Source organism: Cyprinodon variegatus, unplaced genomic scaffold (assembly GCF_000732505.1).
Source record: "Cyprinodon variegatus isolate N-32 unplaced genomic scaffold, C_variegatus-1.0 Scaffold211, whole genome shotgun sequence".
NCBI lineage: Eukaryota > Metazoa > Chordata > Actinopteri > Cyprinodontiformes > Cyprinodontidae > Cyprinodon > Cyprinodon variegatus.
Genome location: NW_015150664.1, coordinates 119097 through 138410, shown reverse-complemented (window position 1 = coordinate 138410; position 19314 = coordinate 119097). Strand labels below are relative to the sequence as shown.

General features: G+C 37.6%; 1 protein-coding gene across 6 annotated transcripts in view; it reads left to right on the top strand.

Annotated features, from left to right (window-relative positions):
* pde4c (phosphodiesterase 4C) overlaps positions 1 to 19314 on the top strand; it is a 105149-nt gene that overhangs the window by 50850 nt on the left and 34985 nt on the right. For 2 of the 6 annotated variants that reach the window (XM_015380321.1, XM_015380320.1), the window contains exon 1: positions 5619 to 6091. The exons of the other annotated variants lie outside the window; for them this stretch is intronic. In XM_015380321.1, the coding sequence (XP_015235807.1) occupies positions 5841 to 6091 (251 nt within the window). In that variant the 5' untranslated portion in view covers positions 5619 to 5840. Of the gene's footprint in view, positions 1 to 5618; positions 6092 to 19314 lie in introns of those variants that run through there. 6 annotated transcript variants of the gene reach the window in all.

Here is a 19314-nt window from a genome sequence, read left to right as displayed (position 1 = left end):
TTTCATTTTGTACAGCTTTCATGACATTTTTATTTCTTAAAGTGAATGAGTGATCAAATGTAAACTGTGGAAGAAAAAACATGGCGCAAAAAAACACGTATTAATATGGAAGTTCAGGGATTTAAATATATATGGTGCAAATATGCAGTGTTTTGGTTTGGTGTGCTTTGACAGGTGACTGTCCTGAGGCAGCTCGGCAACCAACAAGGGAGCCTTAATCTGGCAAGTTTTGTCAGTCACCTGAAACCAGCCTTGTCACTTCGCACCCCACCAATCACAGTGACGCGTCAAGCTTATGTCAGGAAACAGAGTTTGAGAATACAACCAGATATTTACAACAATACTCTGGGTATATAAGAGGACTGGCCCACAGTTACAGGTCAAATATAACTGTGTAAATGTTTTAATATTAACCATTTTCCCTATTTAAATGAATGTTTAAGATGATTGCTTAATATGAAAACACAACACGCAGCATTGTTTTTTCTGTATGAGGTACGGATGAACTTCAGTTATGTGCAGGATTTCCCCCCTTTGGTCATGAACCATATCCAGTGACCAGTTTATAGCAAAGACTTAGAAAGACACATAAAATGAGAGCTTTGTTTTTAGCACAGCTCTTTCGTCACTACAGCAGATCAGAGCAATGCCCAGATTACAGCAATTTGCCTTCTCTCATTATCAGCACATTAAGAGGCTTATACATTTAAGGAAGGGACTGACACAACTTTTCAATTTGAGAATCATTGACTTGACTTTACCTGATTAGATGCCCAACCCGGAATCTTTACGCTAGACTACAAACCCCTGTAGAGCATGCCAAAGGACATCGCTTAAAGCTTGGTGACAGGGGCAACTCTTGTGAAGTTAAACCCATACTTCTTCTTGCTAAGAATGCTCTAGGTCTACAGTAGGTATTCACATTGAGATCCCAAAAATCATTTTCTGTCTTGGTCTTGCAGGAAACTTTTGCTTTTACTGTACTGTTTGGACTAACATGGTTAATTGAAGCTCTTTTTGTAAAAATCCACTTTTACTCGACAGTTCCACACCTACATCTTAGCAAGGAGTTTCTATAAAAACATCAGAATTGATCAGTGAGCATTTCTTAATGATGATACGGAATAATAAAATTGGATTTTTATCAATTTCTGTCTGCGTTGACAGATCAATTTCTTATTGAATAATAATCTGAAACACTGCTCTCCTTCCTAAGCAATAAAATTAGCACACATGTATTAATTAATTGGTTTAAATCCAGCTTTTCTGTAGCTACTTCTGTTCAATCACCAAGAGACTGGCTGATATCTCACACTGTTCTACAAACCGTATCAGTATAAACCTGGCACGGACCAACACGCGAGCACTCGCTCACACTTACAGGGACAGATGCATGCACATTCATGACACTCCTCCCTCACAGCTTGTTCTCATTAGCAGAAGTAATGCTGTCATAGGAGCCTGAAGCCAGCTGGGCTGGAGAAGCCATTTGGCTGCTAGGATTTAGTTACACTGCGGCCCAACAAACAGTTCTTTCCCAGTGAATCCATACACCCCTGATCTGCTCAAAAGTCTGAAATGTTTCTCAAAAATGTTGCTCAAGGACCTTTGAGTGGGAAAAGTTGTTTCATTTGAAATGATAATGAATTTTGGCACCAAATAATTTTAAATCAAAACCTTTCCACGGTTATGAGTAATGTTGGACTTAGCCATAAATGACGTTTAAATAACATAGTAATATCGCTGGGCGTATGTTTTTATCCAGACAACATAATAATTTTGAATTCACAAGAAGCTGTTTTGAGCTGTCTGTGTGAAGTTGCTGCGTTTGCCATCATTGTTGAGGGATCTGCAGCAAAATATTCCAATTTATAGCAACTGTGAGGTCAAGGCACCAACAATACTTTTGTCATCTCTCATTTCTTCTGTCTCCCCTGCCAGAAAATAGAAGTTCCTCTAATCTTTCACAGGGATATTATTGATTTACTTTTTCTCATCTTTTCTTTGAACTGTTAGAATTTTCTGCTAATGTTTGCAGTTATGAGAGAACATTTTTCCTTTATTGTCAATAATCCTTCTAAATCTGAAACACCCAGGGGTAGAAAGGCTTCAAAAATCCCCAGTGTGTGGACACTTAACAGATTTTTGGGATGTTAATTTTAGGCATGCTTTAACACCCCTTGTTTCAATAAGACATTGTTTTAAGCCACATGAAAATCAGCTAAATCAGATATGATAATTTATTAAAGCAACACTGTGATTCTAAAGTGTTTTACCTGAAAGCTTGGCAAACAGTAAATGATCAAATTGATGGATGTTGCATCTCAGATTTAGTGCCAGGTCTTTGCTGTTTTTTTCCCCATATCCTGTAACTTCAATGTGTTCTTCTTTCATTGATATTTTTTTTAAGGCCTGTGGTGTATCCACACTCTTTATTTGTACACACACTAACAAAAATTCAAAAAGTCATTTATAAAGACTAAAAAACTGCCTTAAAATATTACAAGACAGCTGTCATTTTACCTAGAAGCTGACGCCTCATAGGGTGTAGAGAAGGAAATGTCCGCACTGACTGTACCTGGTCACCACGATTTAAAGCAAACCTTTGCTGCAGTAGCTCTTCCCTCTGTTTGCCTTTTAATAAAAGGGGAGAGGTTTTAGTGCTTTTCCAGGCAGGAGGCAGATGAAGAGGACGGGATGTTCTGCCGTATTGTGTTACTCATGCTCCCGAGGAAACATTATGACAGGGAGCTCCAGGGAAAGCTTTCGTCAGGTCATGCAAATTCAAGAAGGCTGACTTTTTAAATGAGAAAACAAATGCAAATCCTAACACTGTTTGAATCTATAGCAGCAAGGGTTATGTTGGATTTTTCAGGCAGCAATATTCGTCTCTTGCTTTGCCATGTCAGTGTTTCTTTTTGCTATTCCTGAATGTCAATAAAACCATTTTTGGTTTCAAATACAGTGATCCAGTACTCTTTAATTTTGACTGAGCTCTTTTAGATATTAGTGCCGATAGGATTGCACTGTTGATTTACTCACGCTGTTTGTAACTGCTATGGGAACAAAACACTGCTTATTATTTTGTGGAAATGATGTCTTGATGCTGTATAGACATACACTTATGGTAAACTAGAGGTCAGCGGAGAACAGTTTATTCAAGATAACAGTTTAATAAGTTGGAATGACAGAAAGTGGAGTTTTTTTGTCTGCTAAAATATGTTGGAAATTTGACTGGATTTTCCTCATACTTTTGAACAACTGGGCCAATAGTGTAGCACTGGGTCAACTGATGTAATTCTGTTCCCATAGGCATCTGTCACTCCAAATTTGATTGAGACACATAATGCAAGCTCTGTTTCATAGAGGCATGAGTTTAGTTAGTTTAGTCAGTCTCCTTTAATAGAAAAAAACTGAGAAGTATTTTCTCTCTATATTATATTCTTTCCTCCACTTTTTATTCAGACTCTTCTAAATGTTTGTTTGACTCTTTTTAAATAAAGTGCTTAAACACCTGCACTATGCTAGTTATCAATAACAACAGAATTGTATTAAGATAAACGTATTGCTTATCAGGGTAAGTCTTGTCATAATACTTAGTAGGAAGCCTGTTGCCACTCCTGCCTCTATTCAAGGGATTGCATTAATCATGTCAACCTGAAAACTTTAATTTCTTTCTTCTTTATCAGAATAAAAAGTTTTATAAAGTCCAGGCATTCTGCAAACTAATTATTCAAATCTTGAACTGCAATCAGAGTGAATCTTCCAGATGTGCATAGATTGGGACCAACAGAAGGAAATAATTTCATTTTCTAAGCTGTTGATTTAAAGCAGTTTCAGGTACCAGGTCTAATAAATGCTAAGGTTCACTTAAATGCATCCTCAGACTGACAGTTTACCATTTTTACCCACAGATTTTCTTTTATAAATGCATTTTCTACATGTAAATAAATCAAGCCCAGGTACTTCATTTTATTTCACCAAGTAGCTATGTGTATAATTTTATGGATAAACTTAATTGGTTGGGTACAAAATGTGTCATTCTTTAACAACCAGCAACCATACTTTTATACTAACTATATATTGATCTGCCTCGTAAACATGTTGTGAATGAAAATGTGTTTCATTTAAATCTAATTTTTTGTTTAAAAAAAAGTAGTTTTTCATCGTCAAAAATGTGAATTAAAAAATTGGCACATTATGGTGGACCCATGTCCTGCTGCTCCAAAACAATTTAAAACTCATCATCCTTCCTTAACTGTGCTTAACAGTTGGGGTGAGGTTAGGATGTGGTTGTGCATGGTTTTCTTCAAAGAGATCTTTACATTTCTAAAAATGCTACAAAACAACCCTCACTTCTGTTCTTGAGAAGATCAACAACCCCCCCTTAGTGTTTTCCATTTTAAACAATCTTTCAATAGAAACTATAGAAATAGAAGCACACCATAAAACTTAGTTTAAAAGATATTTTGGTTCAAATGCAGAAGAAAATCAGCGGCTTGTCTAAATATCAGTCTTGGTGTAGATATGGCTTCAGAGTAAAATCTCTGTTCCTGCTTCCCTGTCATCAACCCATCTGGTTGGACTCTACAGTTATTTATTTAAATGGTCTGTCATTGCCATCCACCTCCACTCCCCCATGTGCCTGCCAACACGTCCATCTCCCGCTGTCTCAGAAGACAAATATTTGCCTGCAGTGTTGACAGCGGGGGGAGTTTGCCACTTTGTGACTTCAGTCAGATCCAGTGAGTCCATCAGTCCCTGCGGTCAAAGCAGCTTTGGTATTACGGCTGCTATTACAGAGGACTGGAAGTCTGACAAGCACAGCCTCGTTTCACCTTCTAGGTGATGAGTTCCTGTACTTGATGCAACTTTAAAGTTGATCTTAAATAGAGCTTATTTTGTTAGAATTTAAATTGTAAATTGCAAAGCAATTCAATTATCTGAATTGATTAAACTTCAGAAACCTTGAAAAAAAAAAAACAGCTCCCGGATGACATAGTTTAGACAATGTAGCAGAAAAAAACATCATTTTATTAACTGCCTAAGGGATGTAGCCCTACTTCTCCTGAAATGCTACTCTGATTGGTTGATCCAGCTTGTAATGATTCCCTGCCCTGACCCAGAGAGGAGAGAGAAAGAAAAACAAACTGATTCGACCAGAATCTTGTCAGATCAATGTGGAACCAATTTGGTTATGATAAATATTTCTATCTCTAAAACCCTGGAAGTAAAATGCGAAATAACGCGCACCTGCAGATGCCTTGATCCTCTGACTTCCTTTAATAGATGCCTTAATGAAACTGAAAAGTTTAAGTCATCCTTCTTGTAGCAGAGAGTGTCTTTGTTAAGCCCTGGTTTATGAGTTAGAAATATCCATGCCTGGATCAGTTCAAACAACACTACATATTCACCTGCTGCACACACGTGGTGCAACACATCCAGCCAAAGGCTCCTCGTGTCTCTCTCACTCCCTCCACACATACTGTACATGCATGTGTTTTTTTTGTTTTTTTTTTAACCCTGGAAGGAGGAGGCAGAGAGAAAGCGCCACAGTGAGTAAGCCCTGAAGGGAGGGAGTAGTGAGTCTCCAAATCAGAAGGAGAGTTTAGGTCTGAACTTGTTCATGTAGATCTGAAGCTGGTAGCTTCTGCTCACATTCAGCTCTCCGTTTCACCACATGAAGCTGCAGCATGCCGTGGAGGAAATAACCTTTTGATCCTACACTGCTTTGACTCCTTTTTGATCTCTCCCACCCCTGCTTATCGTCGGACTGGAGTCATGCCACTGAAACGCGCTGTGGAGGGCTTCCCTCCGTCTGCCCGCGTCTCAGTAGAAACATGTTGCAGAGGAGAGGAGAGAGACGTCAGGAGCCGACGAGCAGAAGATCGCCTGGTGGAAGAAGAGGACAATTAGTGGAAGCCGAAGCAGAGGGGAAACTTGGAAGAATCGCAGAGATGAGTTTACCAACTAACTGTGTGTTCCTGGCCCCCTCGGTCCAGGATCGTTGCTTCAAAGTGCGGAGCGGGAACATCTGCGGGTCGCCGTGCGCCGTCAACCGGCCCATCGACATCGTCCAGAAGCGCAGGCGGTAGGACAGATGTGACATCAGTCCTGATTTAGTTGTTACACAACCTTAAAGTGTTGTTGCACAACAACAAACATTGGAGTCTGTTGCATAAAATTCAAACATGCATTAAGGTCTATTACCATAGGATAGGTCGATAATGCCTGCAGTGCTTCACTCAGGTATGATGAAAGTAAAGCGTTTCCATAAAGTAGTTCATCTTTGTTATTACTTTGATTTAAATACTTTCCTGCTTCTCTTACATGTTTTGTTCAGCATCAAAATATTCAACCCTGTGCAATGAGAGCATAATCAAGCGCACTTTCTTTTTTTTCTTTTTTACACTGACTTGCTTCAGGAACAGTTGCAAATATTTCTTTTTTTTTCCAATCTCATCTCTATATTATTTCCGTTTACTAAGCCATGTCAGTGTACCAACAGTATTTCTGCAATTCTCACAAAATCTTAATACAGCTCGTCTTTGAATCACTTCAGTTTAAAATTAGGTCAGAATGTTTTAATCTAATGTCCTAAAAGTTTGTATATAGCATTAGCTATCATCTCATGTTACCTTTTCTTGTGGTTACTCCTCTTAATCACAGCATTCAAGACGTATTTACTAAAATTCTCAGGGTTTTAATTTGACACACTCTGTCATTTAAGTTTTCATACTCCTATAATAAAATATAATATTAGTTAGTTATTTAAGGCCACGCACCCAGTTATAGACATATTCCTCTGATTTCGAAATAAGATCCAGGTTGAGGCTGAATGTTAGCCTGCTTTGTCCTTTGCTAGACCAGTTTTAATGTGACTTTGGAATCATTGCCCTGATGCATCAATAGATGCTTTTAAAGTTTCACTCATCTGACCCGTTGTGTCATCCCCAATAGAGATAAATCTGTCAGGGTTTTTAGGAGCAACACAGGAAGCACCAAGGCTCAAGCTTGTCATGAACTGGAAGATACTGGAACTCTGCTGTCACTGGTACAGGCAGCTGAAGATTAACCGAGAGCGCCACTAAGAATACTTACACAGCCAAGCAGTATTGAAATCTGAATTATACGGGCCCATCTAAATGCTGCTGGAGCAAAGCTTTATTGTTATTCGAAACATTGATTGGGTTATTTGCACAATAAAATATTTTTTGAAACTTAAATTGTGAGAATCCTGTTAGAACCAACTGTCAAACGTGGTGGTGGAAGTATCATGATGCTAGTCTGTTTTACTGTTAATTGACAGCTTATCCTCCTCAATTCTGAAAGATAGTAGACCCTGCTTAAAATCCAGATCTGACCCAGAAAACCAGCTGATTCAAATGAATTTAAAATAAAATAAACATCAAAATAAGGATCAGGTTTATTACACAGGAATGTGCACAAACATGTGATTTGACTTTGCTTTTAACTGCTAACAGTATAGAGATATTAATAATAAACATAAACTTTAGGATAAAAGATAGTTTGCATGTTTATGTACGGCCATTGGGTGTATATAAAAAATAGAAAAAACTAAAAAGCAGGCTGTGGTAGTGGTGCAATATGCTTATTCTGTTTCACAGCTGAGCAAATGATTGCTTTCTGTGTGGTGTCTGTTGTGTTCATCAGACTTTAGCCTCCTGCAGCAGACTGAATGATGGCATTCAAGTCATCCTGCAGCTCCTTTTTGAAGGTTTGAAGTTTTACTCCTTCAGTTGCTGCAGGATGTAGAGTCTCTGTTGGGACTTCCTATGAACAGTGTCAATGTGTGAGGACCATCTTTGGTCCTGAGAGAAAATGGTCTCTGTTAATAAGCAGGTATGTTTGTAACTTGCTAAGGGCTATTCATCCCTAATATTGTTGGTTTTCTACAAATAGATTTCCTCATGTGTGCTTTATTTTGACTTGACTTAATCATGTCAATTAAATAAAACTTAAATGAAGCTGTAGTTTTGTTTTTTTTTCAAAGAGACCCCTCCAATAAAAGTACAGTTTAACTGTCTAAAGCCTTAAGATAATGGCATGTGTGCTTCTTAAGTTTTAGGTTTTTGGAAGGTTTTTTTGGTGTCGAGGATCAGAGTCTGGGACTGTTTAATCCAGGACATCTGAGTGAGGGTCAGTGATTTCAGACCTGCTGAATCACAGCAGTTTGATTCGTTGCAGGTTTAATGAATCATTTGTACTGATGTAGCTCTCAGGAATTTATGAATCAGTTTCTTTTAGTTTAGCAGGTTATATAATTACAATGCTGCTCATTTTACTGATCGAGGAGGGGGCTTGTATCCAGCTTTGGAAAACAGTATGCCATTCTATGTTTTTTATTATTATTTGATTTGTTTAGCCTTTTAAAGATGAGTAATTAAGATTTTTAAGTAAGATTTTCCCATCAAAACTGAGAATTTCCTCTTCTTAAGCATTTATCAGACGCCATGTTGTTTAATGTTCCTAACTTTGAGAGGGGTCTCCTAAAACCGCACTGTCAGGACCCTTCATTACAGACTTGTACAGTGCGGTCTCCTGCGAGTCAGGACTGAAAGTTTATTGTGGACGTTTTATTTAACCCATCTCGTATAGCGTCTAGCACGTATGTGCTGCCGGATTTTATTTTTTGCAAGGTGATTGCTCATTAAAATGTGCCTTATTCCCACTTGAAGACCAAGAAAACTGTGTTCTATTTCATCCCTACTGACCGCCAGAGGCATCCGGGATTCATAGAACCGTAGTTACGGTAGTAACTTTCGTTTTATCATATTTTTTTTGGTGATTTTCAGATTTTCTATTAATTTCAACTGTGACTTCCGCTGGAATTTCACTAAAATTTAAACGCTGCACGTCTACCTGTGAAATCTACTGTTTCAATATGAAATTTTGAAACAGCAGAAAAATATTTAAAGTTTTTTATCTGTCTACTGTTTTCTCCAGTGTCATGAGAAAAAATCAACAGAGACAGAAGTAATTAATTTTATATATATATATATATATATATATATATATATATATATATGTGTGTGTGTATATATGTATATATATATATATAGCTCCTATTATAGTTTGCTTTTACTTTGGAGGGCTTTGAATAAACTTTCTGTCCTGACAGTGCAGGTCTGCAGCTAGACTCTATGAGCTAAAGGGTCTGGATATTTGCGTCATGCATAAAAATAAAGATTTTTTCTTTCTTTTATTTTTTGCTGAAATAAAAATTACTACCGTTTTGAAAGGAAGGAAGGAAACTAGAATCAAAGTTGGAAATTACATTTCCGAGTTTCAAATAAAAAACAAACAAACTATAAATTAGGAATGAACAGTAAATGCCTGATATCCAAATGAAAAAAAGATGGTGAAAAAGGTGTTAGCCCTGCATCAGCAACATATGGTGAGGAAACTGAAACCAAAGTTGTTGTCAGTGATTGTGGGGTGACGATCCTTTACCATGACCAGATGTGTGTCTGCTTCCTTACCAGTCACAGAAGGAAATACTGACTGTGCGGCTGACCTTCCAGAAAGTAATGACGCCATCAGTGGGGATGGAGAAGGATCAAAGTAACTTTATAATGTCAACCCTATAATAAAAAGAAAAAAAAATCAAGGGCACATTGCAAACAAATGCTTAGCTGCACATATTTATAGGTATGATGGATTTACCACATGGGTCTAATGATGCAGTCGAAGCATGGCAGAAAGAGCAGGGCAAAAGCAGAATTATACATCCAGCCTTTTCCTGTGTTTTTAAGATATAGGGAAATGTAAATATCTTTTTCAATTAGTTAAAGAAGGTGTTGATCTTGAGGAAAAAGGAAGAATAACAGTCAGTTCTTCACCTGTTCTGTTGTGTTTTGACGCCTTACATTTTTGGGTTGTTTCACATCATACTTTCAGCATTATGGTCAAATTTAGATGACTAATATTTTTTTCAAAATAACAGCTTGATCTACGTATTTATCTTTATCACAAAAAAGAAAGTTAAGATGATATATTTTTTGTTACACAACATTTAAACATCTGCGGCATATTCACTTAAAAATTAAATGTCTACTAATGATTTAAGCCACTTTCTAACAAATACAGCAAAAACATAGCTGGAACTGATTTTTATTGTTACTCACTGTGGGATTGCCAGATGTTTGTACCTGAAAGTTTCAGCAGCCCTCAGGAAAAGGAAGGCTAACAGTTCGCCTGACCTTTTAGAAAGTAATGATGCCATCAGCAGGAAAGGGAGTTTAACAATAACACATTATGAAAAGTTGCTGCTATGCTGGTCATATTTAGGTTTTTTAGTATTTTTATTTTATCTAAGGCAAATGTTGGCAATGAAAACAAAGTGTTCTTTCTTCTTATTTTTAACTATTTTACTGTCTGTTCTCATATCTAGAATTTGTTTTTCCATCTGGAATTTGTTTGAAAGCAGATCCTCTCTTTTTTTGATATAGTTGACTTCACAAAGCAAGGCAAGCAATTGAGCAACTTTATAAAGTAAAACAGGATGCTTAAACACACTGTTCACTTATTTCAAATCTGGAAGTTAACATAATATTTGGGAGAACAACCTTTTTAGACTGCATGGCTTGAGTCAAATTATTTGGTTCTCCTGCTTGAGACAGAACCCTTGTAACCCAGTCTTCCTTCCTCACTCACCTTTTAATCTCTACCATCAAATTTTCTTTGGGACTGAGAACTGAACTTTGTCATGGTCACTTCAAAATATTAGGCTTTTTGTCCTTAATATCATCTGTAACTTGGTTTGTGAGTATGTTTAGGATCCTTCTCTGTTTGGAAGATCTATTTACATCCAAGCTTTTTAACCTTCCTGGCTATTTGCACCAGTCCGTCCTGCAGTGACCCACGAAGATCACAGATTAATCAATTAACAAAATAAAAGTTAGTTGCAGAGGTCAGAGATATGTGGTCAGGGATGAAAAAGATCACAGGCTTCAAGCAGAAGGATGATCAGAGATGAAGTCTGGATAGAGCCAATGAACTGAATACATTCTTCAACAGATTCAGTTCAGGAACAATCCCAGCATCTTTCTCTCCTGCCCACAGCCACATGAGCCAAACCAGGAGATGGTGCTGCTTCCTCCATCTTTCACCTGTCTGTTTCTTAAGGTCAAGACTTAATCATAATAAGTCACCAGGCCCTGATGGTATCAGCCCCACAGTACTGAAGGCCTGTGCAGAGCAGCTTTGTGGGATTTTACAATACCTCTTCAACCTCAGTCTGACCCAGTAGACAGTTTCAGTGATGTGGAAATACTCCTGCCTTGTTTATGTGCCAAAGAAGACTCAGCCAACAGTCCTTGGTGCCTATAGACCTGTTGCCTGACATCCCACATCATGAAGGTCTTAGATAGACTTTTGTTGGTTCCCCTCCGCTAAGCAACAAGCAGTTATCAGGACCCCCTGCAGTTTGCTTATCGCCATGGAGTTAGAGTTGGAAGATGCCATCATGCACCTGCTTCAACAAACCCACTTTCATCTGCACAATTCAAATAGTACTGCGAGGATCATGTTCTTGATTTCTCCAATGTATTTAACACAATTCAGCCTGACTTACCTTGTAAAAAACTTGAGAAGACTCAGGTGGAAGCATCAACAATCACCTGGATCAAAGACTACCTGACAAACAGGCCATAGTTTGTTAGAATGAAGGGTCAGCTGTCTAATCAAGTAGTCAGCAGCACAAAGGACGGTACTTTCACCATTCGTTTTTAATCTGTACACCTCTGACTTCCAATACCAGACCAAGTCCTATCATCTGCAGAAATACTCTGATGACTCTGCAGTCATTGAGTGCATCAAAGATGAACAAGAATTTGAGTACAGGGAGCTGTTGAAGCGCTTTGTGGCATAGTGATCATCTTATCCTGAATGTCAATAAAACAAGGGGTGTAATTGTAGATTTCAGAAGCAACAGGAACAAGTTGAATCCAATTCACATGATGGGAGAAGAAATGGAGGAGTAGAAATAACTTGGTTTTCACCTGGACATCAAACTGCAAAGCCATCTACTAGAAGGGGCAGAGCAGACTGTACATCATAAGGAAGCGTAGGTTCTTTGGCATTTGCAGCAAGATGCTATATAACTTCTATGTGTTGTGCAGAGTGTGATCTATTAATCCATCATATAACAGCATCAGAGCAAATGATTTAAAAATGCTCAACAAGCTAATTAAGAAGGCCGGCTCTGCTCTAGAAATTCCTCGAGAAGCTATGGAGATTATTTAACATTCAGTCTGAGGCTTCTCCAAATCCGGCCCAGAACATACAGATACAGGAAATCCTTCCTGCCTACAACAACTTGATGAAAAAAAACCTAAAACCCTGTTACTGCAACATTTAATTTCCCTTTGAGATTAATAAAGTATTTTGTTTAAATAAATACAAAATAGATTTTTTACGTTTTTATGGTGACAACTGTTACATAAGGGTGGACAAGGAGTCAGTAAATCTTCAGTGTAGGTAAGAGAAGTACAACATTTGGGTTTTATCATTCTACTGAGTAAAGAACTTTTTTCTTGGAAGGTTTATTTCAACTTTTACTCAACCAAAAAAGGCAATAAATGCAAAGAACACTGAATATCTTAAACCACATTTAATTTTCTTTTTGTGCTCCTTTTCCTTATGGTATTATTTTGTTTTTGCAAGCTCTGATGCCTTGCAGTTATCTTTAACCTCGGGCTGAACAATTTCTATTTTCTTTTAACATGTCAAATGAAAAAAAATAAAAGCATGCTCCAGGTACTTAAATAAAGTAAAATGTGTAGAATCTTAAGAAATTAAGGGAATTAAAATAACCCTCTTTTAAGAAGCACTATAGACATCCCTAACATTTACCTGATTTACATTAAACTCAAACTAAATGAATTAAAGTGCAGTATGTTGTTTGATGGGTTAAAAACTGAGAATGGGTGGAGTTGTTAGTTTTGATGCAATTACTGAACAGAAGAATCAATATCAAGCCTTGGCTACTTGATTGTTGTATTTCTACTTTTGACTGTGATCAATGTCTTTAAGAAAATCAAACAAGTGTTTTTTGTACAGCATATGTCATCGTTAAAAAGGGAAATTGTCTATTCCTTTATAATCTGAATGAATCTGTTTCGTCAGATCAGATCTGGTTGACGGTGACGCTCCATGCAGGCGCCCACTGAGCTTTGATGTTAACCATATGAGTCTTGCAGCGACTGACCAAAGCTGACCTTTGATTTTGACGCAGCAGGTTGTCTTGCCCTCTGTGGGCTTCACCTCTTGTCAACACATTACAACATTACACACCGCTCGCCTTACACAGGGTCAAAAGTCAAAGCTACCAGTGCCTTGCAGCATCATGTGAGAAGTTGGAGTCATGTTAGCTGGGATACTGTGATAGAGTCGAGCTCACAGTGATGAGTCAGCTGTGATTATCATCATCTCTCTGTAGCTCTTTCTGGTTTACTCATATATTCTAAAAGCACTGACAGACTCCCCACAGCTCCATTGGCAAAATTTCAACTGGAACAATTTAATAGCTTGTATCTGGTGCCTGTCTGTTCAGTATCTGCACAGACTTAGTTATCCCCATAGAGCTCCATTACTGGGAAAAAATAAGTATTTTTCCACTTACAGATTCCCGTCCTTTTCTTTTTGCCATGCTTATAGCATTCATCAGCTAAACATGTATTGTTATGCATTAATGATCTGAGTGCATGTTTGCAATTTTGTAAAACGCATCCGAACCAACCTGGTGTCTAAAAACAAATGTTTCTCTCATTAATTCTAAGAAAAGGCTGTAATAATTCAAGATGGACAACTCATCCTCTAAGGATGGATCGGAATTATTTTCCTTTTTCGTTTAAGAGATTGTTTAAATCAAAATAATAAAAGAACTAAGGTTTTTATTTAAAGAAAGATTTCATTAACAGAATCTTTAGTCTTTGTCAGATGTGGATGGTGAAGGTCACATCCCAGATTTTCCCAGATTTTCTGTTCTTCTACATTTAGCTCATTTATGATCACTATGCATGTTGACATCTTAAATTAGTCTTGTTCACAGCCTAAGAATTCAACCGCGCTAGAGGCACTTTTATTTCTCTGCTGGAGTTATGTGACGTTGACTTCTTTCCATTTAGAGCTCTATACTGATGTAACTCTGTTGACTTAGACGTCAGATGTGTCATGGTAATGCCTTGAATCTTTTCTTTCTTTAAGCTGACGTGATCTGAAACCAACAAAGGTTCTTTATTTATCTGCTGTCTGTATTTTTTGTTATTTTTGAGAAGCCACCCACTCATTCTGGGTTTTGACCCGAGGTGACGACTGACGGGAAATATTGACGTGACAATGGCTGTTCCCTGGCCTTGCTCCCAAATCATTTCCAATTGGCAGTTAGAGCCTTATCCTGCTAAACCACAGAGTCCCCCTGGACTCTTCCTCCTCCAGTCCTACAAACAAACAAACATGTCTCAATAGAAATCCCTCAAGCAGAGCCAGCTAGTTTCTTTTTAGTCTGTTTCATATGGCATTGTTTTATTCTTTTTTTTTTTTATCTTCTGGTTTCTGTTTTGGTGTAAAAACAAAACTGCAGTGAGCAGAGCGTTGGGCCGCGAATAATTTCAGACCTTCAAAGCCAGCCGGTCGATTGACATTTCAGTGACGAGCCACGAAACTCTAACTGACGTCAACAGACGAGTATTATTGCGTTTCTGTCACTGTGTTGAATATTGCTGATGGAATAGTGGACCGGAGTGTTATCCTCACATCTCTGCAACTCCAGGAATGATGATCCATTCGGGTACAAATACACCTAGAAAAGAGGTTTTGTTCTGACATTTTTTCCCAGGAACAGACTAAAACTTGGTTCACAGAGTTTAAATGAGTGAGGAAGCAAGGAGTCCACATGAGGCCGCATCCCGCACAGTTTATCACCGTTGAATTTGGTTGCCTACGTAGACACCGGTGGTCCGCATACACAGTGGGAGGCCAGGTAGGAACTGTAACTTACTGTAACTGTTTAGTTTTTGCTAAATACAGATTAAGTAGAGCTTTGTGTAGCTGCTGCAGGCCTTAAATGAATAAACTTCAGAGTCTTAAGACAGTATTGATGAGGAAGTTCTGTAAATGTGCCACTACTGAGAAACAAGTTTATCATACTGCAATTTGGGTCCTTTGATTTAGAGTTGGCAGTTTGTTTTATAGCAGTTTACAGCATGAATGAATATTGGGGATCTGGATTTAAGGTATAGAAATTACCAACAGCACTGTTTTTACTAATGTATGATGCTTTTGTTGTGTCTCCTACCTGTTCTGTCATCAAAAAAGATTTTTTTCTTAAATTTGTAATATTTGTATCGAGTTCCTTGTCCAATCCTTGTTCTCATTTGTTCTAATTTTCTAATATAAAACCATAAACTAGTGGTCCTTAAAAGGCTAACTTAACTTTTTTTATAGATCTAAATGGATTGGAAATTCAAATATTAAAAATACGCCTAATCTATCATAATTATGTTTTAGGAAAAAAAATCTATTTTTGGCGGTTCTCACTGGTATATAGCAGGATATTATGTGCTTCCTTTCTGTGCAAAAGGAAAACCAGTTATAAGTTATAAGTTTAAACATTTAAAGAGGAAATGCTGCATGGTTTTTTCTAACAAAAGCAGTGGAGATGGATGGGGTGAAGGGTTTTTTATATAAAAAGGTGTTGTCAAAAAGTATTTGCGCCCTTACCTATTTGCTTTTTTCTCCTCATAATTCCTTTTTTACACTTTCAGTCTCCTAAGGCCAAATAGGCCGATGCTTTATCCTAGATACAGTACCCAATTTTTTACTCTGTTTTTCAGTTATCATTACACAAATCCTTTTTTTTTTCATTTCTGGATCATGAATAGTGACCTCAATAGTTAAATGACATCCACTCTGCAAACACTGATGTAACAGGAAAATCATTTAGGGAAGCGCCTCCACAAATATGTATTTTTTTAGCTTTTTTATCTAAAAGAGCAGAAGTGAGGTGATTTTAGGAGACAGGGCAGCCTGACAACGACTCTACAATGACCAGTTCCAAAAACAACAATGAATGCCATTGCTTTCCAATTGTTTATTTAGTTGGTATGGAAGCAGACGCCTTTTTGAATATGAAGAAATGCTGGAAGACTTTGTGGGAATGATCGATATTTAACGATACCCATATGAACCCAAAACAAAATCTGGATCTCATTAAAAAAGGAAAACTTAAAAGAACCATCATATGGTTTGATTTTATTGTTCTTATACACAGCAAAATATATTTAACTCACGACAAAATACATTCAACACAACATTCAAGTATTAACATTTTCAATAGACCAATAAAAAAAATGTTAAGAAATATTGGATTAGGAATAACAGGTTAATAATGATTTTATATTATAAGTTATATATATTATATATTTAAAAGTTATTTCTAATCTGATGAATAAGCTTCAGTAGAAGATATATATAGATATTTTTATATTTATTTGTATTAAACAGAACATTTAATGTTTTTTTCAGCTGAGGTAGACAGAATAACTGAAAACTGCAACTATTTAAAGAGTTTTTAACACAACAGCGGATCTAAGCTCTTTACATGAAAAAATCACTTTAAGACACATTTAAGACCCTGTTGTCTCCATCTTGTCTTATCCTGCTGATCAGAGCTGTGATTGGCTGCTTCTAAGCTAATTAAAGGAGGAAGTGGCTCACTTGTTCTTTACCTCCAGACTCGATCCCTGTGCTCTGAATGGTTCCAATTAGTCCCGTATGTGCATGATTAGAGGAGCAATCGCAGCCTGTCCTGTTGCTGGGCAAAGATGCTACGTTTGTGTGTGTCTGTGTGTGTGTTTGTTGATGGCCTGAACAAGCCTTTCTAGTTGTGTACCAGTGTGATGCCAGGTTGTTTGATTTTTGGGTCGATGCTAGGGCCAAATCTAGATCTCTGCTGCTGGGGCCTGTAATTACGCTCACACAGACACTGCCTTTTGGAGTGTCTGTGTGTGTGTGGGAGAGAGTGGTTTGTCCCGTTGCGTTACCACTTTCATCCAGTTTCTAATGATGTTAATGCTGACCTGCCACGGTATGGATTCCTGCCTCGCTGTAGGGGCAGAGCTAATCGCTGCAGATATGATCGATACCCATCCTGAGGAGCAGATCAACCTTTGAGGCGCCATGAACTCCAAAAAGTTGAATCCCAACAGCTCCAAAGAGTGGTATCCAAAAGCAGCCTTTTTTTATTTAGAGTTATCGCACAGTCTGGGGATATATGGGATTTAAATATTTTGTAGGACTGCACAAACAGTGTGAAAGTTTACATTTAACAGAAAAAAATTTCTTTTTTTGTCTCATTGTTTTAAAAGAATTATTGTCCATCCAACTGTAGATCAGTTTCTCCTCCCATTCCTGCATTAGTCCGTCCGTCCGTCCGTCCGTCCGTCCGTCCATCCATCCATCCATCCATCCATCACAGATTCACACTAAAAACACACTGATCAGTGTGTTAGTGTCATAAGGCTCACAGCAACTTTCCACATGTGTGGAAGGTGGGGGTTATGGGGGAAACACAGACAAACAAGAGTCTATCCTACAGTCAATTTCTAGCAGTTCTATACAGTTTTCAGTACAGACAAAAAAAAAAAAATGAAACATTCAGTTATCAGCCATTAACTTCAGTTTCCACGGCAGTTTTATTCTATGATAGCTGCTGAAGAACCGGCCTTTCATGCAGTGGGATCTGCAGATAGATGCATTGGTCACCATATTTCCATGACCAAGAATGGATTCAAACCCACAATTTTTTTTTCTTTTTTATTCTAATAACTCTACAAACCCTATGACATTCACATCATTAGCCATCCATCCATCCATCCATCCATCCATCCATCCATCCATCCATCCATCCATCCATCCATCCATCCAGATATTCTATTTGTACCTACATATGCAGTCATGGAAAGCATTATTAGGTCAGCCATACTCCTTTCATTTCTTGCTCTTTCTGATGTCTGATACAATTAAAGGTTTTTATTTTGGCCATATGTAATGATAAAAACAGAAATAGGTCATAAGTAGAATTTAACATCATATGTCAGGTCATTTTCTACATCTTGATATTAACCAGAATTATATCAGTTCTTACATCAATATCTTTGGAATGAGTGTTGAACTTAATTTTTCGTATATTTATATTAGTATTAATGTTTACAGTTCTTTAGGGGCCCTATATTTAACCCTGACCTCTGTAGAAATCGCTGCTCTTTATTCTACAGTAAAGTATAAATTCTTTAAAATGCCCTAAATACTAAGGATGTTTTAGTCAGGAAAAGTATGGACTTTAAAATGGGAAATATGGAGAAACTTGCAGCTGAAGATACATTCTTTATTGTTCGTCTTTACTTTGCAGAATCTGTGACTGGATTATTCCGGAACCATATTTGTAATGAGTTTACTTTGATATACCACATTGACATTCCCAGACATGTTACACAAAGGGAGCATTTCCACATGCAGGTGGTTTTCCAAAAGTTGGAACCTGGTGGTGGTATTTTTCAAATCTTCCACTCATTTTGAACTAACGTAGATTTATACGAGAGTTGGAAAAAATACTGGAATCCACATTGTTGGTCTATAAACCAAACATTTTTGTTTTTATTTATGCCTTGGAGGTCTGCTCTTTTCTGGCAAGAGTCAATCCTCAGCCTTTAAGTCAGAGGTGACAGAAAAATAATAAATACCCCAGCTGCTGTGACTGGCTGCAGCCCTCTACTCCTGCTGGCTATATTTAGAGACATGAGCTGCTCAGTGATCAGATGTTGATGTTGGACACAAACTGTTTGCTCCGTTTGAACAGAAAGCCACAGTAGATTGGTTAACAGAACTGGCTCTTTATGGAAGTTTGCCGGTCAAGGTACGTCATACATCAAAGTAGATTTAGCTCATCCCAACATCTCCCAGCATGGTGCAGGTTGGTTTGTTTAACCTATCAATAACATTGTTTTAAAATCCAAGGCAACAGGTCCATGTGGTTACTAAGGAACTACATCAGATATTCATTTGTTGTTCTAGTAAAACTGAAGTATTGATATTGCTGAAAAACCTCTGTTTTTCCCTATACGACTAACCTGACTCAGATCTGACATATTTGTTCATCTGTACCTGGAAATTTGGCAACGGTTTTCTGTACACGCTGTAGGTAGAAAGTCATCATTACTTTAGTGATTATCTGTATTTTAACATTTATAATAATAAGTAAGGAAGGAAGGAAGGAAGGAAGGAAGGAAGGAA